At 45.1% G+C, this 26,304-nt stretch overlaps 1 protein-coding gene across 4 annotated transcripts in view; it reads right to left on the bottom strand.

The window, feature by feature from the left end:
• The window catches only part of unc5a (unc-5 netrin receptor A), a 141,818-nt gene that overhangs the window by 5,435 nt on the left and 110,079 nt on the right, over positions 1–26,304 (bottom strand). For 2 of the 4 annotated variants that reach the window (XM_030395372.1, XM_030395370.1), the window contains 9 exons: positions 24,321–24,485; positions 18,171–18,359; positions 17,076–17,375; positions 13,877–13,964; positions 13,261–13,429; positions 10,399–10,632; positions 2,914–3,063; positions 947–1,111; positions 659–837 (listed from right to left, as the gene is read on the bottom strand). In XM_030395372.1, the coding sequence (XP_030251232.1) occupies positions 659–837; positions 947–1,111; positions 2,914–3,063; positions 10,399–10,632; positions 13,261–13,429; positions 13,877–13,964; positions 17,076–17,375; positions 18,171–18,359; positions 24,321–24,485 (1,639 nt within the window). Of the gene's footprint in view, positions 1–658; positions 838–946; positions 1,112–2,913; positions 3,064–10,398; positions 10,633–13,260; positions 13,430–13,876; positions 13,965–17,075; positions 17,376–18,128; positions 18,360–24,320; positions 24,486–26,304 lie in introns of all 4 variants that reach the window. The other 2 variants (XM_030395371.1, XM_030395369.1) reach the window with 1 other exon arrangement.

A 26,304-nucleotide genomic window follows, 5' to 3' on the forward strand; every position in this document is an offset into this window, starting at 1 on the left:
TGATTTCATTACAAGGGAGAAATTAAATTGGAGGATAAGGGATCAATGCCTGGCTCCCCTCTGTTTCAGGTGCTCCTGTGATAAAGTACAGTCGCTCTCCGAGCTCGGCGCTGGTCCAAAACAACTCCGTCTTTTTCTGCCGCTGATGGGCAGCTTGCTCGCTGCCTTTCCAATTACAACTGTTAAGCGGAATGTAGCAGGTACAAGTTTAGCTGCAGACTTTAAGCTGCTTACCTGTTCCTGAGGAGAAAACAGGAAGAAGGGGGCTGTGTTTTCTTACACAAGTGATAGCTGTATCCATCAAGTCCACATTAATCCTATGATGTTGGCTGTGTCAAAGAAGGGATTAGTTTGCTGAAGGAGAACCTTGTTTACCTAAACTTTGGGGGAAACGCTTGACTTAACTCTGATTTTGCAAGTACAATTTCAAAGTCGCATGTTAACCTAACATTAGTCTGACACTTCACAATCAGTGTGACTGATTGGTCTTTATATAAAACAATCTGCATTCAAGTAATGCTGTGCACCCTCTGTTCTCGAGGGGTTTGGATAAGTGAGGCTCTACTGCATCTCTTTGTAAGAGCTTTCTGTTACAGCGGCAGCGATCAGTTATCAGTGATCAGATGAGGTATTATGGTATTGTACAGTTGGTAGTTACCTCTCAAGTTTAAGTCTTTGTGCTAGCATTCTCCAATCGGCTCCGTTGGGACAGGGGGCATCCAGGCTGCTGCAGATCTTCTGCCTGATGAGGTACGGGATCTGAAACGCGCTGGGCCCTGCCAGAGCTGTGGCGTTAGTGTCCATTAGCAGGAACTCGGAGTCAACAGCTCTGGTGTCCTGGTAGGAATAAAAGCAGATTTTTTCCCAGCACAGCATAAAAACAGTTCCTTTATTATGTATAAAAATGCTGAATAATGGTGATAATTGGCTCGGCGCTGAGCAATACCTTGGCAATGTTAAAGTCGAGGCCAAAGCTCTGTCCCTCCCCCTCCACCTGCCACACGCACAGCTGGCAGGTGAGCTCACAGGTGCTGAGGCTGAGCCGCTCCAGAGTGAACGTGCAGTGCAGGTACCGCTGGGAACCATTCCAGATGTGGTAGAACGGGATCTCCTGCAGAAGAAGAGGAAAAAAAAAGAGCATGCACAAGCCGTGACGCAGCGGCACAGAAGGAATCTGCATGTCTGAAACACGCCGTAACAGGACCGCCTGCCTCGAACACACCCAGATCATCATTAATTACACTGGCATAAGCTGTCATCTTTAGGTGAACATTGCTAAATATATCTGAGGCGGCAGACTGACAACAATCAGGTAAGTTAAAGGGCGATAATGTGACAAATAGCGTCTTTAAAAGGGCCTTAATAGCTTGTCAGGCTGTCTGAGATGATCACAGGGGCAATCGAACATAATATTTTAAGGGTGACACAACTAAAAAATGTTTTATTCATCCACTTATGCTTCAGTTGCTCTTTTTAAGTATGTACTGAGCTACAAATGATGCAGAAGTGTCACAGCGCTGCTTTGAATCTGAAAAACATCATGGTACATGGAGACATACATGTATGCTTATTAGCTATGAGTAGAACCACTGTGCAGTTCCAGCTTCTGTCTGGCAAACAGCTACCTGGGAGTGTTTGCTTGAATTTATTCAAGACTGACAATTTCTACATCTTCCTCTCTGTTGCTCCATATTCATGGCTCGTTTGCATATCCCACAAGAGGCTGAGAGGTAACCAGAAAAAAAAAAAAAAAAAAACAGAAAAAAATACAGGGCATACTAACTCCTCACTTCACGCTAGGTTCAACAGCTGACAAGAACTAGAGTGTGAAGTTGGGCTGCAGTACATGCCGCCAACCAAACGGTGGCACTGCTATCCAGGTGGACAGATGGCGGGGGGGGGGGGGGGGGATGGAGGGGGGCAACGGGTGAAATGCACAAAAGTCTTCCCGGGGGCCCCAGGGAGACTAAAGGCCTTTTTTGACCGCACTGCTGAGAGGGGAATAACACTTCCAAATGAACAGGCACAGTCCAGAGGAATAAGCCTCTGTTCTGGGTGCATTGTTGCTGCCGCTGCTTGCTTGGCACAGCCCGTGTGTTCTCTTTGGGGACCTGGTGCTCAGTGCTTACATAGTTACAGCCAGAACATTTTCTCTTCCTCTTTGAACAGCCCTCATGTCTCTGTTGCCGGGCTGCAGTGCAGTGGGCCACGCAGGTGTGGGGAGTGCAGTGGCGGTTGAGAGCTTCCAAGAAGGTCCAGATATTTACATACTGCTCTATATTTCATCGGAGCTCCCTTTGAGAGAGCGGTGGCCAGGATAATCAATCAGCTTGCCGCTCTGGGTTAGTGCACACAACCCAAGCTCCCCATATGCACACATATACAACCACATGTACCCGCACATACACCTACAAACATTCCCTGGACTCCAACAAATGACTTAAAGTTGCAAACAGTGCCAAGAACGGAAAAGGTTATTGGACAGCGGAGCCCTGCCCTAATAGACTGAGAAACACTCCTTTGTTTGAATCTTTAAAGTGATCAACTGAAGCCGAAACCAAAACATACTTAATTAAAACTCTGAAGCAACTAAAATTAAAACAACTTGGGACTTGAGAGAGGACTGGACCATGAACCCTCATTAACAATAAAAAGTTGCTCCTGAGGAACTTTTGATTAGTAACATCGCTTTACTCCATTCTTCTTTCATTTCTCTCGATGGCTAATTTAAAATAAACAGAGTCAACGCCGGTTTTTAAATTGAGCGTCCACACAAACACATTAGAAAGCTCTCGAACCGCCGGTACGCAAATTTGACAGATTCACCCCGGCACTTGTATTACATCTCCATGCTCCCGCCCTGATCCAGAGTGACTCCCTGCCCCTGCAGCCCGAGGGGGCCGCCCAACGCACCTGGTAGCCGGCTAGCAGCTTGCTCCTCCAGTGCGCCTGGGGCATGTCATGGATGGACAGACGCAGGTTGTGGTAGCTGTCTTTGAAAAGCAGGACATGGGGCTCGTCAATCAGCCGACCCCCGAGCTGCCGCTCCATTTGCATCACCTCCTGATGAAAGAAAGCATGAGGAAACACATTTAACATCAGAGTCACAATACAATCGGGAACTGTGTGCAGGTTTTCCTCTTCACGCTTTTTATGCAATTTCCTTTTCTAAACTGTACAGTCATCATACATAGACGCAAAGAAATACAAAACATCGTGGGAACTGACTCATACAGAAGGACACACACACATAAACACACTTGCTTGGTCACTTACACACACACACACACACAATCACACACACGAGGCAGGGGCGCAGTACATCTTAGGACAGGAAGATAATGTCCCTGCATGCGGCCGCAGCGGGCTGGACCGACTTGTTTCCACAGCGCTGCTTTAATGTCACCACAAGGTTGATCCCTGCCTCAGTGTGAGCGTGCCCAGCTTTCAGCAACCGCATTAGCATGCAAATGCCGCAGCCATCCCGGCCTACTAGCTACCTGGGCTGTGATGAAGTAAGTGAACGAGCCATTAGTCAACTGCTTATTGTTCTCGCATGGCGAATCTCCTTAATTTCATTTTTGTTTTTGTGCCAGGAGAGATTTGTAAATGCATGCTTAATATTTTAATCTCTGTGGGACTTGCTCAGTGGACCATTTGTTGCCATCCAAATGACCATCTGGAATGGGATGACAATATCTGCCGCACTTTCCTCTGATCTATCAATTGGTTTTGAGCTGGATGCTTTGTGCTGAGCGAGTCTTTAACAATCCAATACTTTAGTGGGCGTTCACATGTGCTAACTCGCACTCCAATCAGAACAGCATATTACAACAGAGAACAGACAGACCTCTGAAATTAGCAGCGAGGAAAGACCTTGGAAATAAGATATATTCTTTTAATCTGCGTGAGGAGGGAAACATGATGGCAGCAGAGGGAAAAACAGGCAGCAGAAGTACACCTCATAGTCTAGCAGACATCTCAAAGACAACGGCTCCAGGAGGGAGATGTGTGTATAGATGGTGGCCATATGTTGGGCGCTGCATGCCAGCATGGTTGCCCATGGTCTGATTTCAGCAAAGACATCCAATTAAGGTGGAGAATGGCAGTAATTTCTATCTGCACAACACTGATTCAATTTTCTGCCCCCTTTTCCAGAAACGGCTCGACTGATTCCAATTATAATGGAAAGGAAGCTGTTAATTATCCATTTGGAATCTCCACCTGCATTTGATATTTGATGTGCTCTCTGATTTACTGAATGAGCACTTTTGGGGTTGAGCCCGAGAATTGAATTTCAGTGTTTGCTCAGCGCATTGCTAATTTCCGTGTTTGCTTAGTGCTTATCTTCTTGTTAACACGAATATTATGCCCCCCCCCTGTGATTAGCCAGCTCCATTCCTGCATGTGTATTGGATTATCCCTCTCACACAAACGCCACATAGCATTAAAGATATACAGTGATCTGACTGTATGTGGCTGGATGGAGTGCTTCCCTCACTGTGCTGCCACGCCGGAGACTTGTGATGTTACCCAGCCCACTTACTGGGAGTGGGAAGGTCAGACAATGGCTCTGAATCAAAGCGTCGAGGTCTAATGAGTTAATAACAGGGGGCAGCGCATTCTCTGCAGAATTAAAAGCCCTCTGCTATTATGTCTCTTACACAGACAAAAAGTCACATTAAGAGGGCTTCCAAAGAGGTTCATTTACCACAGTTCTTGAGCACAATTATGTGTTGGGGGCGATTAGCATTGCAAATTGGGGCTTGTGGACTTTGATCGCGTCTTTGACCTATAGCAGCAAATCTATAGGCCTGCAAGCATGAGGGAGTGCAGAATGCCAATTATCTTATTATCAACATATAGCTACTAGAGTGAATACTAACTGGCCTGTCTAGCAGTTTGTCAGGTTCAAGGCTGACACGGCAGGATTACGATCAAACAGGGTCTAGGACATGGCACCCCTGCTACCTGACGGGGACATACACAACAGTGTGCACGTATCCTTGCTTTCAAATGACACCGTCTCGCTTGTGTGTGTGTGCGTTAGTGTGTTATTGTGCAGGGTTTCAGCATATGTTCTGGACTGAGAGAATAATGGCCCTCTTTACGCCCCATTATCCTGTTAACAAATGACAGTGTGAGCGAGCTAATGGATGAGAAGCTAAATTTGACTGTATTATTTACTCTTTCCGCGGGAAAACAATGCAAGGTTTTTGGATTAGTTTATCAAATCACATATTAATCATCAACACATCTAAATTGCGTTTCCATTCAAGTGTAGATAAGAAAAACTGTTTCTCCTGGACACCCTGACCCCAGACAACTTCGGAAACATTAAGATGCATGAGATGGGCGAGAAGTTCAAGTGCTGCAGGAGAAAAACCCCTTTTGTTCTGACGGAATTCGAGATAGCCTGTGGTGTGTGTGAAGACTGTGAATTTAGAGTCGGCCAGAGCCAAGACCACCCCCTGACATTCAATGAGGCTGGCTAAAGAGAGTGAGATAGAGCAGGGAAGGAGGGAAAAGAGCAGGAGCAAGAGAGAAGAGAGACAGAGGCAGCTTAACATTTGTGTCTCCAGGTCACTAGAGTGGCCAGCTTTAGCAGGAGAGATAACAGGATTACTGCAATCATGGTCACAGTTTTCTATGACTTCAACCCCCTTTTTTCCCCCCACCCTCACTCTCGTCTCCCACCCCTCATCCTCTCGGCTTGGACCAGAGCTGGGACTGTGATGGACTGGGGCCGGGGCTCCACTGGGAAACAAGAGACACTCATACAGCTAATCTCTGCGGGCTGGTGCTGACAGAAAGAGGTTAGTGGCTGCACCAAACTCGCCTCTTGCAACAACAACAGCAGCGCCGTCGGACGCAGGAAAGAAACAGTCTAAATCAAAGCATTTGCAGAGGCCTACATAGAACTGGTCTGGTTCAAAGCCGCAGATTAAAAATATTTTGCTTCCCTCGCAGCAAGGTCAAGCTACTACATGTGGTCTTTCATTGTTCTGGCTTGGTGTATAATAAACTGATTAACTTAACTAGCTCTGATGGGGATTATAACTAGCGTTTGATCAGTTAATTAGTCAAGCTACATGTCATCCAAAGCATGGAGAGATGTACAGGCTTTAATATCCTCATAAACTCGTCCTCACCCCTCCACTCTTAGCAGTGCCGTGTCCTCATGTGTTTAAAAATGTGCATTCAAAGCGATGATCCATTTTCAGAGCGGTTCTTTTCAGGCAAATGCATTTGTTTATAGAGAGTAGCCTGGCTATGTGGGCTCCATAAATCTGTGTATTTGTCAGCAGGATGTGACAGGCTTTTCCTCTCTGACTGAGAGTCTATCAGTCTGAGCTCCAGTGGCCGTGCCCGCTACAGTCAACTCTGATTAATAACTACAAATAGAAGGGACTTGTCTGCTCAGTTATAAATGGGGGACTGTGTTTTGCTAGGGAAAAGAAGCACATTCGCCCTGATAAATCACAGAGCAGGACGGGAGAAAAAAACAGCACATAGGAACACAGAAATATAATATGGAAACAATTTCTCAGCTGGGCTCAGTGATAAAGCTGACTGTCTTCTTTAACTTAATGCCAGCAATTACTGGGGTGTGCTTTTCTTTCCCCCCTATAAATTCCTTGCCAGTAACTATTCTGATGGGGGGGGGATCAGAACAACCGTTTGTATTTACAGTCTGTACATGCTGGTTTTCTCTCCTCTGATACATAAAAGTGAAAAAAAGTTTCTAGTCAGCTGTAGCCTGCTGCTCGGGAGTGAACGAGGCGACGTTGTAGTGAAGGGAGCACATAAACAGTTTATGAGCCCTTTTAAACACAAACAAGAATAATAGCTTGAGGTCAAAGACTGTATAAAGGAATCCAGGAGATGCTATTTAGCCAGTTAGACATCAATTAAACACCCGTTAAACACTGGAACATACACTTTTACAATCAATACACCAAAAGCTGAAAGTATTAGCTTCATTACATGCATATTGATGGAAGCATGAATTATTTAGTCCGAAATACAATATTAGGAGTACAAAGGGAGTTAACTTCTTACCATTTGGGCCCAGGTGTAGGATAGGGGATATTTTCTGGCTGTTAAATGTCACTTAACCTCACTGTGGTGATGATCAATAAGGCTATAGTCATGCTAGCAGCTCTGTGAGGCTAAACGTAGGTACAGCAGTGCTTTGAGCAAAATGCTCACATGCTGAACTCTCACAATGACAAGGCCACCATAATGATGTAAATCAGATATAATGATTACGGTGTTAATTAGCTTAGTTTAGCAGGCAAGCATTATAAGTGTACACCCAAGGTCCCATATTGTAGATAGTGAGAATTCCATGTCTCGATTATAGAGATTAAAAGTCTACATTCTATGAACAGAAGTATCAAAACGATCAATCAGAGGAGAAATGCACACAGCCAGCTATTGTATTAGTAATTTATGGTGATCCTTCAAGAAGTCTACCACACCAACAGAGAAACTGACTTGTGCTTCAACCTCTGTGAAAAATAAATGTGACAGAAAGTGGGTGGTTTATAAATCATTCTACATGTTTTTGTTTTTTTAAACTATACAAAAACACCGGCCTTACAGCGCAAAGTTGTGGGTGTAAAGGAAGAACATTTAGTTATCAATAAACACCAGGATATTTTGTCATTGTTCCACTTTTCAAACGTGGGTTATGCTCAGAGGAAAACACACTGAGCAACAATTTGTCGTTCAAACTGAAAGCTGACAGATTTGGAAAATCACAGTATACAAAAAAAAACCCCAACAAGCTGCAGCATATTCTGATACTATAAAGACACCTTTGTGGGCACCCTACCAGTTTAATTAGATGCTGCTGTTAGGTCTATCTCTGTACTGAGTCGGAGGCTTGGTTCACTGCAGGTGTTTCAATCAGTTGTGGGATGGCAGAACATCACTGATGCTCTCCCACAGGTCTAGCTGGGAACAACCGAGTGCACAGTCAGGGCGCTACCAAACGCCGATCATGTCTCCTCTGCTGCTGTGCCAGCCTTGGCTGGGCCCATCAAGAGTGGGACACACATTAAATATTAACTTAATTGGTCCCGGCAGAGCCCTGCCAACATACGGCAAGCATCAGACGGAAATGTCACAGTTTCCCCAGAGCCCCTGCACACTTAGGATCAAAGACAATAACATTGGTTCTAATCTGCTGTAATTGGGAGATAAGAGATTGCGTGGTACAGCGTGGAAGTGTAGCATACGCACATGTGTGCAGATATTTGCGAGTGTGTGTGCGTGAGTCATTCTCGCTGATGTAGGCTTGTCAGAGCAGACTGACAGCAGACGAGGGGACTAAGGAGAAAACCTCAGCATTGCTTCTGGTTTCTGCAGTTCCTCCTGCCAGTGAACAGCCAACAGAAGTAGGCAGAGAAACGCTTTTTCTTTTCTTTTTTTTTCATCTCCCATCAAAAGTACAGCCTGTTTAATGCATGAAAAGTTGACTTCTTGTCTGAAAAACGAAGGTGCAGTGCCTTAGCAGGCTGCAAATGCTGTCATAAAATTCAGATGTGCTGAGGCGAGTACTGTACGTCACCACAAACATGAAAAAACACTGCTGTGCCACTCCGTCGTACCACCTACTGCTACAAACTACTATTAAATCTAATGGTAGCCATAGTGAACGTCTAATCATAAATGGTGCATTTTAAAGATAGTGATTAGTGATTAGGCTGAACCTCTCCAGGGAAGTTTAATCTCCACTCAAAGTGGTTAATGTACTTGCTAAATGAACTGCTCCCTCCATAATGGCACCAAGAGCAGTGTGAAGTCGAGATTACTAAACAGTGTGGGCCACATTCTAAATCACTCACTAAAAACTACAAAACCCCGGAGACGCCGTGGCTTACCACAGGACCAGGTTGTGTGAGAGACGGGGAGCTAATGCACTCAAGGGCGTCGAGGGAGCCGCAGAGTATGGCAGCACAAGTGCCGGAGTCAACAAGCTCAGATGTCCTTTTCCTGGCTAAGAGAGCGGGAGAATAGCAGAACAAGAGCTAGCCAGAGGGAGAGGCAGAGAGAAGGAGGTTTTCTGTGCACCAGCAGCCTTCCTGCCTCCAACACAGGATGTACAAGGTCATTTCAACAGTCACACTGCAGCAAAACAACACTGATGACCCGATGATCTGAATATAGAAAGAGAATCCTATCATTACAACTGTTTTGATAGCAGGTAAATGAAAAAACAGGGTTGCATCTGCTCCTGTATGCAACATTTTCCATTTATTTCTACGTCAGACCGCGGTTTAATATCAGCCGGCTATTTCCCTGAGCACGCCTGCTATCATGCAATAGCTGTCAGTAACCGAGAAAGCTAGCAGCAGGGGCAGATTTGACCCACAAAAAGACAGATGCAAGTGAGGATCTTTTTCAGTAATTCCCACCCCACAGCTAGAGCCTGTGTACGGCTCTCATCTCATCTACAGCTCCCTGAATGGGAGAGTGCTAATTTCATCCTGAGCCCCCTGCTGACTTCCATTGTTTATGTCCCGCAGCAATCCATAGATTGTGCCGGCGGCGGAACCCCTGAACGAGGAGGTCAGCCATTACAGCCGGCAAAAGTGGACTCGAGTGGGAAGTGGCACTTGTGGCTGTGGGTGGTGTCAGACAAGGAGGAACAGCTTGGAGTGAGAGAGAGCGGTACCGAGAGAGAGAGCGGTACAGAGAGAGAGAGAGAGAGAGAGAGAGACGGGTACAGAGAGAGAGAGAGAGAGAGAGAGAGAGAGAGAGAGAGAGAGAGAGAGAGAGAGAGAGAGAGAGAGAGAGAGAGAGAGAGAGAGAGAGAGAGAGAGAGAGAGAGAGAGAGAGAGAATGGGGGTTGCTGGGAAAAGATTGGGGCAGGCTCTCCTTTTAATTTACTAATTAACCATGCAAATGAAATCTTAACAGGCTACTCAGAGGCAGTCCTCGGGGGAGGGAGGAAGGCATTAGTGCTTGATTATACTCTGTCCATGTGGAGAGCAAAAAAGAGAAGCGAAATATGCTGTTGTACAAAGTAATGGGAAACTTCTCGGCCCACAGCAGTCGGCATGAGCGGAATGAATTTCTGTAAGCATGCACACAAAAACACACTCAGAGACTGTATTAACCGGGATATATGCACTGGTTCTATAGTCCGGGTGGAGAGACTCAACAAATCACACACACTTGAACTGCACATGGTGTAATCAAGCCTGCAATATTGTTCAATTTACCATGGCCACGCCTAACTCCTGCTTGCACTGATTTCCACAAACCTTCCAATGTGACAGACAATGTTATTACTCATAATAGTACACCTATCACTCAGCTGATGCAAAATTGCTCCATCCATGCAATCTCCAGCTGAGAAACTGCACCGCATCCGTCACAATTTACCTTAAAGACGTCCTGTGTGTCGTCCATGCAGTACACCCTGATGTTGTACTCCAGCGTGGAGCAGTATGCGTCCGAGAAGAGCACCAGCCTCAGGCGCTTGGCAGCGCCCATGTGCAGGGACTCTCCCACTAGGGCAAGGGTGCCCAGCTGCTCAGAGAAGAGCCGGCACGTCTCGGCCTCGAGCTGGCAGTAATAGGGCTCCGACACAAGCTCCTCCCCCATCAGCAGGACGTCCTGGAGGAGACGGGGAAAAAACAAGGTGTGAACGGAAGGTCAAGAACCCAATTTGTGTAGGAGGGAAGGGTAATGTGTTTGCCTGGGTGCCTGGTGTCTGAATGTGTAGGTGTGTGTTTGTAAAAGGTTTGTTTGGCACAGAAGCAAACTGTCTCTCCTGCAGCGTGACAAACTATTATCTAAAGGGTAACTCCACCAATTTTCCACATTAAAGTGTGTTTATAGGTCTTGGGGAGCATTACTGCATATGTGAAAAAGTCGAATAAAGCCGTTGGTGGCTCCAGACGAACCTGCATGTAATCTAAATTCCCTCCAGTGATGTAACTCAGCGGCTAAGTTGCATTGTGAGTAATGTAGGCACCAGGTTTTGAAAAGCAAGAGTCCACCGGTCTCACAGACACAAAGATCATCAAAATTGATACAGCAGAAACAAATATTGCCTTTTCACTTCATGCATTATTATTAATTTTCACAACCTGGCACTTACTTCACCTACAATGCAACCTCGCCACTCTGATTGCACTGGAGGCAGTTTATCAGATTATATGCTGCTTTCTCTGAAGCCATGAAAGTCTTTATCATACTTTTCACATATGCAGAAGTGGTCTCCCCATGACCTGTTAACACACTTTAATGTGTAAAATAGGTGGAGTTACCCTTTAAGCTTAAGTTCTTTAAGGTAATGTTACATAATTATGAGATTTAAATCGGGGGCAAAAAAAGGAATACTTTCCTCTTCCTTCGAATTCCCGTTTACTACAGCACACTTGCTCCATAGTGACATAAAGACACACATTCCCTCATACAAAGACACTTTCTATAGGACACCATCAATTTACTTAATAATGCATGAACGAGGTGCTCAATTGACATGAAAGGAGACTCGAATAGATTCCTGGCAAGAATAGATGGTTCTGGAGGAAGAAAAGGCTGTGGAGGTGCAGTAAATATCGGATTATTGGGATTTCCGGAATTTCCTTCAGCCTCTGAGATTTGTTAAGAAAGGTGAAAACAGCTTGCCAATTTATCTGCAAAACAACACGGCTGCCTGATGGTGAGGGGTGTTAAAAACACTAACAGGCAGTGCAAGAATTAATTGGTGCTTTCATTTGCACAGGAGGAAAAAAAACACACAAAAGATTTAAATATTGGATTTTTTGCTCACTTTGTTGCAGAGATGAAGTGCTGCATCACAACTGCATTTCTAATAAAGTTGATGCACTTCCGCAAATATCCCATCCCATCACGGTGCAGCATAGTTTTATGGGATAATTCCACTGCTCTCGGGGCTAATTTGATGGGGACAAATTGGACCCAAGGTGACAACATTTTCTCTAAAATCCCATCATGCCAGTTGACTGACTCTTCTCATTAGCCAATCACGCTGAAGAGAGCATACTGCCTGCCAAATGCCCAGCGAGCCCCTCTAGGATCGATTCAACCAGACCCCATCTACATCAATAGAATTAGTATTGACACAATTCATTTGCTATGCGACCACAATGGAGTCTCACTTTTTCATCATCTTAATATTTCTTCGGAGTGGAGCAGAGAGTGAGGTGGCTCAATTACACCACTGAGCGCTCACTCTACAGGCAATTCATTTCTCTTACTCCCGCTGCATGTCCACTTTCACCATCTCTTTAAGGCTTTCTGTTATTTCCTGAGCCGTATTTCCAATCTCCCACTCTTTCTAATCACTCCTCTACATCTACATTATGTGCTTGTCCACTTTGCCTTTCCCCTCTCCGTCTCCTTTCTTTTATTTTCCCCTCTCATTCTCACTCTCTCTCTCTCTGGATGTTTCCACTCTCGTCCACCTGGCTCCTTTTTTCCTTTGGTGACCACGCAGCAGTCAGCCTGTTGGGCTATATTTGGTCCGGCCGATGATTAAAAGTGCTGGTCTAACCTCTGCCTCAGACAGGCCAATCCATCCCACAGACACCCCATCGCCGCCACACACGGGGAGGCTGAATAATTTATGCACAATATCGAACATGAAAGAAGACCTACTAACACTCCGAAGCCCACCAGCACCCTTTCCAATCTCTCTGGATTGTTGAGATGGGTATACTGCCTTGAACTGCGTTTGTTTGCAGGAGAGTGTGTGTGTGCGTGTGTGTGTGTGTGTGTGTGTGTGTAGACAGCAGACGTTCTTCCCAACTCTATCCTATTGGAGTCTGGCAGTTCTGGTAACTTTCAAATTTCATGGATAGAAAAACGGGGAGGGAGCTCTGTAATTGGAAGCAGCGGTCAAAAATGGTCAAGGAGCACTCAGAAGAGTACTTTGAGGATCAGTAATTTGCTTAGAGAATTTCTGTTTTGAGACGCATGTTGCCTAGCAACTCTCAAGTTGGAGAGAGCCGGCGCTTCCAAGCTTTTGTTCCAGCCCAATGAGAAAACACCTGATGGTCAATATAATTTAAACCCTATGGAGTGGTTGAGTGCTGGGCCAGAACTACCTCCGCTATACAGCACTGAGTGCTTTCCAGAGCGAGCTTCAAGTCGTCGCTGAGTAACTTTTTGGGGGGAAAGCTCTCAGTGAGCTCAGTAACAAATTCAGTCAGTGGCGACTTTGTCTTCTATGGAGGATTTGTGCTGTTGTAGTGTGTTGAGGTGGCGTCTCACCTCCCAAGCGCCCTCATAGTTCTGCTTCTTGAGGCGGACGGCCCAGTTGTCGAGGCATGCATCAGAGCAGTGGTCCATGCTGAGGATAACTGGCCGGCTCAGGACCACCCCCGGAGGGCCACAACTCACCACGGGGCTGAGAAGGGTCTGGCAGCCAGCCAGGGGTAACCTACACCGGGGAGAGGGGAATGAGTCGAGATGAAGTTCTTTTACTCTCCGAGTTATTAGTGAGAATTTACTGGTCTCTTGTAGGATATGATACCGCCACCTTGTCAAATTATGTAGGAGCTGTAACAGAGAATAGTGAAAGCCTGTTGGACTCACTGACTAGCTGGAGCAAGTTGTGATGACTGAGTAACACATTCACAGCAGGCTACAATCACGGTGTCTCCTGAGACTGAATGTAGCGAGCCAAATAAACAGTGTTTTTCGAACAATTCATTTAACTTAAATAGTACACATCCTGGTAAAAGGCAACCTTATTTATTTACATCCCTCCTCCACAGTACTGGCACAGACTCTTAAGCCTTTCCTAATGGAACAGTGGAGCATCAAAACAAACAGCCTAGTGGCATCCAGGGAGGACTGCCAGTTAGGCAGTGTTAAAGAGACCCACCTTAAATCTTCCTTCCTCTGAACAGTGAGATAAATCTCATAGATCTTTCCTCTGGGGATGGCCTCGGGAGGAATGAGCAGACTGATTCCTAATGCAAATAACAACAAAGGGAGAGAGAATGGGAGAGGAGGGTGAGGAAGAGGGGGACAGGCTCATTTGTTCTGACTGAACAACGCTTTTGTCATATCACAAAAGGGAGCCGGCCCACTCTACAAAACTGTATGGCTGCAAAAACAAAAAGCAAATCTATTCTGAAGGTCAGAGGCAGCCTCCGCCAGGTACAGTAGATGCAAATCTCTGCACCGCCAGCCGAGGCGGCACGCGTCCCCACGGTCAACAATTAGCAGAGACAAAGACGCACGCCGCGTCACAGTTTAAATGTCCTCCGTCTGCCACAAAGTAGATAATTGAGACTATGGAACAGACTACTCCTGCAAAAATTGCTCTTCCCCAGGAGAGCAGGGGAATGTACCTTGGAGAATTGAGAGAGCTATTGAGGTAGTTGGAGTGTTGTGGCATTTGTGTTGCGATTCTTATGCCAAAAATCATCCACTTAGAATCCTATTTAAAATGTGATACAAACAGTGACTGTGTGACAGCCTCTGGATTGTTCTCCATGAAAACATCTGTCTGAATAAGGTGAAGGTGCCTGAATGTGCGCAGCCTTGTCTGAATCTATAAACCGTCTTCTGTCTTCTTCTTCTGTGCCCGCTTGGAAACTGCGCTAAATGACACTATATCTCCTGTGAGTGGATGCATGCAAGTGCTGAGGTTTTTTTTTTTTTGTATGCGTGTGTGTCCCAATGAGAAAACGGTGCCAATGCGTGGTATAGTCGACATGGCTTTGAGTTAATCCATGCATAAAATATCGGTAAGAGAGTGGAGGAGAGAAAGAGAGGGAAAGATGGGAAGAAAAACAGAAAAAAAAGACCTTTTGTCCTGACGTACTGGCACTGTGATCAGCTAATCTGGACAGCCTACAGTGAGCCAAGTGAAAACACTGTCTTCCAGTATAATTATATAAGCTCTGTTCTCAGCTAATGTGAAGAGGGTGAAGCAAAATAGGAGACTAATGATGTTGGGCTTTTTATATCTTTTATCAGACTAATCTTTAATGGACTATCTCTATTCCTCTGTCCACGCTCACAGTGCAGAGCTGACGCTTGTGGACATCGGCTACGAATTCGACCAGCTCTGTCACAAGCGAGGCGGCCTAATTGGAATAATTTGTTCTGTTTTTTTGTTCCAGGAATCTTTCAGACTAAAACGCATTTAGTGCACACTCTTGATTTTATTGTGAATCGTCTCCCATCCTTGCACTTAACGTTCCTGTAGATGTAGGTTACTGACAAGACACTTTTTAGCCAAAACACCTTATTTTGTAAGATTCAATGTTCGGATAAACAAGTGAGACCTTCCCACATAATCCACTTTAGAAACACCCAGCTAAAAATAAATCCTTATAACTGTAAACTCATTTGTATCACACAGAGAAATACAGCCTGTGCACTAAGCTGTTTTGTATGAAGCACTGCATCACTTTTGTTGTCCTGGTACAAGACTATTAGTACACATGCACGAGATTTAAAGGCTGAGTGGTCTGGGTCGGTTTCAACGAGACAGGGAGACGTTTATGGGACTCATCTGTTACTGATAAATCCTCCTTGTTAATGTCTAGTTGGAAGAATTGCCTCATTAAAGCCGGTGTAATAAAGTTTCTGTAAATGTTCTTTTTTATGTAATAGCAATGACAATATATGAAATGTGCATTTACAAATAAAAACTGATTGTTCCCACGGTATTTCTACGTTTTGTGGCAGATGTTACGTTGTCAAGATGGAACTTTTCTTGTTTGATGTCTAGCAGTAAACAGAACATCCTACAGAGGATTACTGAAATCTCCCTGTCACTTCAAAAACAATACCTGCTTTTACTGCACAACTCAGGTTCTTTCCTTCTCATCTTAAGAGAAGGGAAGGGCCGTAAACACAGAGACTTGTCAATAGGCAGGTAACTCATCGTTCGACAGATTTGGGGACTTTCATCCAGCTTCATCAGTGCTGCATGGGCTGAAAACAATTAATGCTGCAATTTACTTCACCTTATGTGTTTTATTGTTCTCTCAAAGTGTCACAAAGAGCTTGCAAATGAAAAATAATGTATTAATTTAAAGTGGCGAACAGACTTCGTATTTCATAAAAGATTGGACGGGTAAAAGAGGAGCAGAAGGATCTCGTCTTGGATGATGTTTGATTCTGGCAGAATTTCAGAAGCTAAACTATTAAGCAAAATAGCACTGCAGCAGTCTCCTGAACAACTGAAGTAGATGGAGACTTGGAACAACCGAAATAAAAACAAACTCCATACAGCTTGTCCGGTGTAGTCCAAGCCTCTGGGGTCCCAAACTGACGCACAGTCGATCACATGCACCCACTTCAGATGGGGGCACGCTAATGCTTTAAGCTTAGCAGCTCCACTGAAGAATTCTGCCTCTAAGAGGGTTTAAATAAGGTATTTTCAGATCAATTTGGGATCTCGGGGCTTCCGGAGTCTTGGATTACAGTGGACGAGCTGCAGGGGGCCATTTCATGCATTTCCTTGTTGTTTTTTTTTCCTTTTTTTATGCATTACAACAAGTCCCCATCTGCTTCAGTTGTTAAGGGGAATGCTGCAACTCTATTTTGCTGTGAAGCTCCAAAAATGTGTTACGGACTTCAAAACTTCACCTGACTTTCCATCGGCACGGAGTTGAGTAGATATTGATGTTGAAACATAAGTTGTTACCCTTTTGTGCACATGCAAGCAATCACAAATTTCAGCATTTTTGTGACCACGCAGTAACAATTTCAACAATATTACAATAAAATGATACTCTTTGTTATCATTTGTCTAGTTATCACATACAACATTCAATACTTGCAATTTATTATTTTTCATGAGCTCTTTGTGAAACATGTTACATATAAAATGCAGCATTGTGCTGCATGATGGTCACTTGATTTCCCCACATGGGTTCAAAGCAAGTGTATACCCACTCTGACATCACCCACTGATTTGTGGACTACTGTTATAAAGCCATCTTGGTTTGTTGGAGCCAGATATTACTATATTTGGATAAGATCTTAATTGGATGCAACTGAAAACCTGAGAAAGAATGCACACATTATTACACTTATATGAGCATAAACAAAGAACCCACCTGCGTTTGGGATTGTCAGCCTGCCTCCCAGGAAGTTGAAGGTCCCATAGGAGGTGTTAGCCACGTCCCGGGGCAGCGTTTTAAAGTAGCTCTGAGTAGACAGCCTGCTCACAAACTCAGCGGGATCCGAGTTAAGCTTGCCGTTGTGCAGCGTGTGTGAGCCGTTGGGAAGCGGGTCCAGCAGAGGCCCGTTGGTCATTGAAAACTTCCCAGTGGCGTCATGGCGAGAGCGTAGGGTGCCTTGGTAACTGGTGGTGGTGGTAGTTAGATCGGGCTGGATGGTGAGCAAATGGGAATTCTCTGTTTGAACAATAATAATAATAAAAAAAAAGAAAACAGACAAAGCAAATGTGTGAATCATCATGAGTGGCAGGCAGGGTGGTTCATACATCACAGAGACAGACCTCACACTCTCTGAAGCTGTCACCACACAGAAAAACTGAAACAAACAGGAAAAGACACATGGTGCAGGAAACACAAGACTCGCACGCACACACTCTTGACAATACACAAACACAAATTCCACCCAAAGCCAGTCTATTTCCCTCCCCTCTCTCTCTCTGTCGATCTCTGTCTGTCTGTCTCTTTAGCAACCACACAATCAATTCCAAACAGAACTCAGATGCAGCTTAGCACCCAGAATGTAAAAAGGATTTTTTTTTTTCTCCATGGTGAATCACAGGCACTGCAACCCAGTTCCCCATCTCCATCCAACTCAGACAGTTGTATTTCTATTACTCGCTGGTAAACCTCAGAGGCTCCACACAGGCAGTAAACAGAGTGGGTACATTTCCTGACAATGAGGTGGTGGCGAAACATAATGTGTCAGGCAGGCAAATAAACAGCTCGTGCACCGCACACACACACACAAACACACGACATAATACATCTTGCTTAGACTACAAACCACTGTAAACACACTCACACCACCTCCACAACCACAAACAAACGCAGGATCAGTGGTACATGTAGATGAGTGCTGCACTGTCACAGTGGGCAGACGAAGGACCGACGGACGCACAGAGGAGGGTAGAACAAAGAACAGTGTCCTACTGCTGTGGGGGGGAGGCCTGCGCGGCCGTGGTGCCCACACACCTGGCTTGCTGGGCTTGATGCCCATGGGCTGAAAGCCAGTGGTGAGGATGGAGGAGTCCGCAACGTCTGCGTCCAGGCCCTCCTTCTTTCGCCGGTAGACCAGGACGACCACGATGAGCAACAGAGTCAGACAGAGGGCCACCGCCACCATGCCCACGTAGAGTGCCACGTCCTCAGCCCCGCTCACAGCTGCAACGGGAGGAAACAGAATAAAGATTCATCGTGACTGAAAACCTCAGGTAGTGAATGACACTACTGCCATGCGCTGCTGAGAAAATCTTTTATCAAGTTCCATGTAAGGTCTCACTTGAGGGTCAGTGTAATGCATTGACATCAGTTACACATTCTTTGCTTGGCATCAAATACTGCTCTACTTCGTCCCTGACTGATCCACAGGCTACATTAGCAAATGTTAGACAGTCTTCTTAATTTTTCGGTATTTTTATAATGCTGAAGCTTCAATGTCAACCTGCAGACAATCAAGGAGAAAGAAACAGTTTCTGTAGCAGGTTTTCAGCATTACCTTGCTTCAATTTGGCACAGGATAAATATAACTTGTCCTAGCATGTTCTTTCCCTCCCTTGTCTTTTTCTCTCTGTCTCCAAGCACACAACACCCCCAAGAGAGTGAGTGGAAAAATGAAGGATTTGCTTATGAAATTCTAGCACCTCTTATTGAATGTCTCTCTCTCTCTCAAGCATGAAAGCGTCTTTCTCCCAAAAGTACAGTATGAAGATGACAGCTAAGCCCAGACAAACATCAATGTGTGTGTGCATTTGTGTGCATGCGTTGTGTGTGTGTGTGTGTTTTGCAGGAGAATGGGATTTGCTATGGCTGTCTCCCTGGGCTAGGGGAATTTGGTGGCGGAGGTGGAGGATGCTCCTGGGGCCTTTGTGGAGGGCCATTGTCCCGGGGAGCCACGGGGGCGTAGCGCTGTCAACCAAACACAGTCGAGGAGGGGACGCGTTGAACAGTGCAGCTTTGAGGGATGGAGAACAGCGGCAAAGGTTAAAGTGCTGCAGGCGGGTGAGCGTTGAGTTGACAACAAAAGGAGGAGGACAGAAGCAGGGATAGAAGAGCAAACATATAAGAATGAAGGTTTTGAATTTCAGAGTAACCAAAGAGGAGGAATTGCGAAAAACAGCATGTGCCTGTGACTGACAGAATGTGTGATTTGCATTATGGGCAATGAGCAGCAATAACATGGCCAGAAGGTTTCAACCTGATTTACATTAGATAGGATATATTTTGATGAATATCTCCCGACTGTCTCAGTGTTTTTCCACCACTGTGACATCCTGCCGCTCGACAGGAACTGCGCTCAGTGATGGAAACACACAGATTTGACAAGTTTTAATTGGTGTTAGTGAATCTGTGACATGATAATTCCACAATTGAATTAGGAGGAGTGCAAACAGTCAAGTTTTGTTTAAAAAAAAAAAAAAAAGAGAAAATGGACAAAGAAGAACTATCTCTCTCTCTGTCTGTGTCTCACTCTCATCTCTATTCATCTCTTTTCATCCGTTTGTCCTTGCCTTCTCCTTTTGCCTCGCAAAATCCATTTCTTTGGACAAAGCCGCCTGACATACCCAAGTCTTTAAGAGAAATGCCAGAATCTATTTCATGGGTGATTATCTCAGTACAATCTACCTTAAGTAGCAGGATTATATGCAGCCAAGCTCTATGGCGAGCCGCTGTAATGCCAGAGATCTCTTGACATGTAATCAATTGTGAATGACTGGCTGGAGATAAACACGAGACGGTGTGTTTTGTTCTTGCACATCTGCACAGAACGCACACAGAGCGTGCAGAGTCTCATATGATACATACCTCCATCTTGCACCTCTTATCCTGTCCATTTACCTGCCTATGCTTCTCTCCTCTGACTCCATCTCTCCCCTCAGGGAAGCATAGAGGTGCTTAACTGTAAGCAGCCTGGCTAAACCTTCCACAAAGAGCTCCAAAAAAGGGAGGAGACAGACTATGGCTGAACTCTCATTAAAGTTCCCAAATCCAATTGTCTTGTTGAGTCAAAGGCCAGACTCAGACGGTGATATTTTGGACTTCCAACACTGCGGTCTACAGAGAGATGTGCAGTCTGACTAAAGACAAAACAACACCCGTCAGCAAGGAGACAGGCCTACTGGGTTCTGCTGATTGGATAAACATAGCGTCAGATTGGCCGGTTGCTGTTTACTTTCTGAGGGCAAACCAAAGGCACCGGGGCCGGCCTCAGATGCAAAGATCCAGTATCTCTGCACACGCCATTCTTGCACCCAGACAATAAAGTCAGTCAATCAGATGACTCTCTCTCTTCCTCCCCCTATTCTGTCTGTAATCTCTGGTGGCTTATCGGAGCATCGGCGAGTGACGTTTTATCTGACCCACCAGGTGTCACAGAGAAACGATCCCGATGCTCGCTACAACCCTGACCAGCAACTGCTCCCAGCTCCTCTTGGCCCCCACTCATTGATTTTCATGATGCCAGCCAATAATTGAAAGGACATCCATCACACTTTAATTGACATAGCTAATCAGGTTTTATAATTAGATGGGTTTTAGTTTAGTCCCCCCTCTAGCACGCCCTCTTTCTACACACTCACTCTTTTCACCTCTCCTTTCCTCTGCGTGGCCCGTCACTCCATCGTTCATTTCCACTTGACGTAATTGCTGGCGAAGAACTTTTGATTCTCTTTGTGTGTGACCTCTCTTCGTGATTGACACCCGCCTGTGGATAATCTGTGGATGTGATGAGCTGTTTTCAGCATTGACCCCGGGCCAATCTCTGTTTGTTCCCCTCTCCTGAAGCTTTCGGCTCAGCTCCTCAGACTCGCTTCAGGGCTACATTGAGCCAAATAATTGTTTTTATGTTTTCCTAATTTCCCGCGCCTGAGAATGTGAGCAGCATTATATTTCCCCCCACTATCATTTTCATGCCCTCTAACACCTGCCTGCCATTTTGGCTCTGGCACACTGCCAACAAATTTATTATTTCCCTGCACAAATTTTTGTGTGGCTCCATCTTGGGCTTTTTTGCCTTATAAAAATGATCCCGCCTGGGTCAGATCTGTTTATTTTGGAGCTGCAACACAAAGCATTGATTCTCATATATGCAATACCCAAAACAATAACCTCAGCTAACGTGTGCCATAAAGTATCTGGCTTAATGAAGGAGATTAGACGTGCGTGCTGGTGAGGACATCTTATGCGGCGGAGTTACTACAGCTCAGTCTGCAGTGGCATTGTTCGATTACACTGGAAGAGAGAAGGGTGTCTTTTGTTTGCTTCAGGGCTGGCTGGTTAGGGATCAAGTTTCTGACTCGAGATGGGCCAGTATGGACTTATAATTCATCTACCTCTGAGGCGACGTGCCGGGATCCTGTTGAAGTTTGGACTCTCGCCGCATTGGCAGTCAGCACAATGTCTGCAGCTGATAGTCCTCAACTCTCTCTACCTGTTCCTTTCTCTCTCCTGCATTGATAAATAAAAGCTTTGCAGCCTCTTGCGCCTCCTCCCCGGGGCATTTATCAAGAGACCGAAGAATATATTTCATCCCATGGCCAATCCCAGTCACCCGCCTGAAGATGAATAACACAGGAGTTCTTAAGGTCAGGGAAATATGGCTACTAAAACTCTCAAAGTGAACGTGACCATTACTATCTCCACAATACAGTCGTCCCATCCCTCAGCAGGCCCACGTGAAATATGAGCCAAAATAAATGTTCAGCCATTTTTCATGCAGCCTGTGAGCCCATAACGAATAATGTCGGCCACCAAATTAGCCCCCTGATTCCAAAAAAAAAAAAGATTAAAGACAGATTAATAATTTGATGGTCTTTGCACAATCACCCCCCAAAACGGGATGCTGCAGCAAATTTACTTCATTACCTTCATTACACACATTGAGCCAAATAATTGTTTTTATGTTTTCCTAATTTCCCGCGCCTGAGAATGTGAGCAGCATTATATTTCCCCCCACTATCATTTTCATGCCCTCTAACACCTGCCTGCCATTTTGGCTCTGGCACACTGCCAACAAATTTATTATTTCCCTGCACAAATTTTTGTGTGGCTCCATCTTGGGCTTTTTTGCCTTATAAAAATGATCCCGCCTGGGTCAGATCTGTTTATTTTGGAGCTGCAACACAAAGCATTGATTCTCATATATGCAATACCCAAAACAATAACCTCAGCTAACGTGTGCCATAAAGTATCTGGCTTAATGAAGGAGATTAGACGTGCGTGCTGGTGAGGACATCTTATGCGGCGGAGTTACTACAGCTCAGTCTGCAGTGGCATTGTTCGATTACACTGGAAGAGAGAAGGGTGTCTTTTGTTTCAGGGGGAAGTTTTCCATCTCAGCTAATAGCCTGCAGACATGGTTGAAGTATTGGAGTTGCTGACAAGCCAAAACCATCTTGCTATTTTGCTTATTATAATACTTCACACAGCCGTTGTCTATGGAAACACATCTGCTGGGAACAGATTGGGACAGGCATTCTTCAGAGGCCAGCGCTCCGCTCTGCACTGTCAGTGTAAATACTGAGCGACGCTGCGTGTGTGTGTCTGTGTGTATGTGTGTGTGGAACAATGACTGGCATCTTTGTGTATATATCTTGCCTCTCTGGGGAGGAGCTGCTGACCTTTGATGATGGGCCGACTGAGCTCCCTGGTTCACTGCATCAGCCAAACTCAGCTAGCGGTTGACACACGCACATGCACGCATATGCTGACAGACACTCAGTCACACATAGTGCTAACATCCATGCACGATGCAACATTCGCACACAGAATCCCTATCCACCGCCAACCCCCCCAGCTCTCTATGCATCAGTCCATCCGATCACGTCAGTAGGAGCAAGATACATAATTCAGTTTATTAATTCACTGCCTCATGTCAACATAATCTTTATTTAAACTCAGTTTTTACCACACAGAGCAGCCAAAGAGCGTGTTGTATGTTCCCCTCCTTGATACACCATCCTGAGACTCATCATTTCTGGGTGGGAGGCTGCAAAATCTTTCTGTCTTTGATATCTGTAGGGAGTGACAGAGCCCCCTCATCATGTCCATCTGGTCAGCAGTCGACCCTGCGGTGCCACGTTCCACTCAGCTGCTGGCTCGGGCTGTTCGAGCTTCACAGTTTCTAATCCTGACAGTATGCACATGCCCTATTAATGACACATGGGGAGTGGTGGCACAATGCTGACATCTTCGCACAAAAAAAAAAAAAAAGAAATACAAAATTACACACTGGCTTTTGTATATGCATAAATGCACAACATAAAACAAAAATGCACGTTGAGAACAAATCACAGCAAACGTGGAAAAGTGCCCAAGTTGACCCATGGCAGTTTATCTGTCGGGCTGCGTTTTAATCAGAAGAGAGATGGTTTAATTCTCAGCTCTGAGAGGTCAGAGGGCATCACAGCACTGAGGCAGGTGAAAAGACTGTATATTCTATCTCAGTGGCGAGTGATACTCCAGTGTTTATTAGAACCCATTGTCTTAAAAGGTCAAGCAGGTAAGGATGAGCCAGTAATGGTCCGCAGAGTCAGTAAATGTCCTATGGGATGGACATCTTTCCTTTATGAACCTTTTCTAAGAAATACTCAACATCTATTACAGGAAGCCAATACCATAAGAGATATAAAATGTTTATTTGATCTGATAAAAAAAGAGGAGAAGGACACTCGCTCTCTCTTGTCAAAGCAAAAGCCTTTCCCTCCCCTCCATCTCAACAAGCCATAGTGTAGAGGCTAACGATTAATGTTACTCCTATATACCTGTTCTCCATGTATAGTTTTAGATCTACTCGTTGTATTGAGAGTGTTGGGCTTCTTTATATTTATCAAATCAGTTCTTTAGCTACCGCTCTCAAATGTTGTTTTGAGCAAATCCATTTATTTGTACATTAGAAAATGTACCTTTTCTACTCATCAGTTCAGTTCTGATGAACAAACATAACTAAACTGGAGCAGTGGAATGCAGTTTAGTTGTTTGTTCATCAGAACTGAACTGATGAGTAGAAAATGTACACAAAAGTGGTAAAAAATATTGTGTACTTCTTCTACTACTGCATCTTTTCTATTGTTACACTAAGCAGAACAGCTGACAGTCTGGTCTGTATGTGAGTGGGAGTACTCTCACTCTGTGGGCATTGCTCGCTGGTGCAGTTGAGGGACTGGAGGTCGAGCCCCTGGCAGTCTTTTCCCCCGGTGCCAGGTGAGGGCTGGGTGCACTCCCTGCTTCTCCACATCGAACAGTCTGCACCGCACGCTGACCACTTGCTCCACTCACTCCAGCCTCCATCCACTGCAGATACACACACACACGATAAAAAAATAACGACATGGGTTAGCACAGACACACAAATAGCTGCGAAAAACTCACTTCAAACACTTATGTTTTAGTTCAGAGGAAAGGGTATTGATCGGGACAACATGCCAAAACACTTTCAATAAAACAAGCTACAACTCTCGACCATGTGAAATGTTCAGATGCAACAGCAGTGTAAAAAGCAGTGGTGTATTTGCGTGCGAGATGAGAACAACTGGTAGAAGACTCTGTTGCCATCCTGTGCAAATCTACTCGCTCTAAAATGGAAACCTGGTAGGGAAAGCATTATAAAGACATGCAAATCCACTCGCACACACACTCAAATCCAGCAGATGCACAGGGAAACCAAAGCGTGTAAAACTGCTGAGCAAAGCCATATTGTCTCTATTCTGCTTTCTTTGTTTATTTCCAACATGGAAATCAGATGCAACTAAGCTAAACCCCAATGGTACGAGGGTGCTGTGGCCTGGTAGACCCAGCTGTCAACAACTAAATCTGTACAGGGAGACAGATTTCACCCCTGGGAAATTGGCCCTCTAGTCTTGTGTCAAACGCGAATATCTCTTTGGTTAAAAATTCTCTTTAAAACTGAAGGTGTGGGATGAATGACCGACAATATTAATCCTGTACCAGTAGTATTTGTTTCATAGGATTTATGTTTCCTCTTTGTGTGATGCTTTTCTAACACCAGTCTTCCTTTTAGCTACTTCACCCATTGATTTGTATGAAATCTGCCCAAAAATTACAATTGTATGTTTTTATGCTGCTATAATGTTGTTGAAATGGGAACGTAAAATTGCTTTTATGTACCAACGTGGACTCTAACCAACAATACAAATATGTACTTGGAAAAAAATGTGCCTTAAACAATGAACATGACGACAACAAATTTGGCTTGGTTTGATATCTCTGTCAAAACAAGCTGTTACTATAGCAACATGAGCATTAGCTGCAGTGTATTTGAATGCGAGGCTCAGTACAGGTGGTATTACTCGAACATTACTGTACATTACACCTGCAGCCTATTTCTGTCGACCGTAACTTCAAACACGAGCCGCCATCAGTGCGGACGAAAATGAAACAAATGGAAATGGGCTGGTAATAGTTCTGAGAGGGCCCCCGCTGTAAGAAATATCAGCAGCTTTACCACACGCAGACAGGCGAGGCCATTTTGCAATGGTGGGGGTAATTTGGCACTGTGGCCGGGGATGGGGCAGTGGCTCGGAGTGATATTGACAGTGACACAGAGCCCGGCCTGGGGAAGGTTACCATAGGGCTAATGGGAAAAAGAGCAGTAATGAGCTCTCATGGGAGAAAAACGCCACCGTCTCGCTCTTTCTCTCTCCCAAATGTAAGGGTGAAGGGGACCAGACAAGAATCACCAGAGTCACACACACACACACACACACACACACACACACACACACACACACACACACACACACACACACACACACACACACAAATAGCAGTAACCCTCCTCCTGACTGACCTAAGGGCAAGGAAACCTTAGTGCTCATTAATCCTAGCAATAAAGAGTGTAGGGGGCATGACCCCAGTAGAGCGGGGCTTAACGGCTGCTGGTCGCTGACTTTGGTTAATAAAACATGTGTGAGATGTTACTCAGGGTGGGATACCTATTACTGCATTACTCCAAGTAATGATGTTATTTGGTTTTGGAGGGAGTTCCCAATTGGAAAAGGAGCTTAAAGTCGCTGTGGGCATATTAGGCCAGGGGCACAGGTGTGTGAATTAGACCCTGCTCTCACACAAATCTACATGTTTGTCCCTGCAT

This window comes from Sparus aurata, chromosome 18 (genome assembly GCF_900880675.1).
Source record: "Sparus aurata chromosome 18, fSpaAur1.1, whole genome shotgun sequence".
NCBI lineage: Eukaryota > Metazoa > Chordata > Actinopteri > Spariformes > Sparidae > Sparus > Sparus aurata.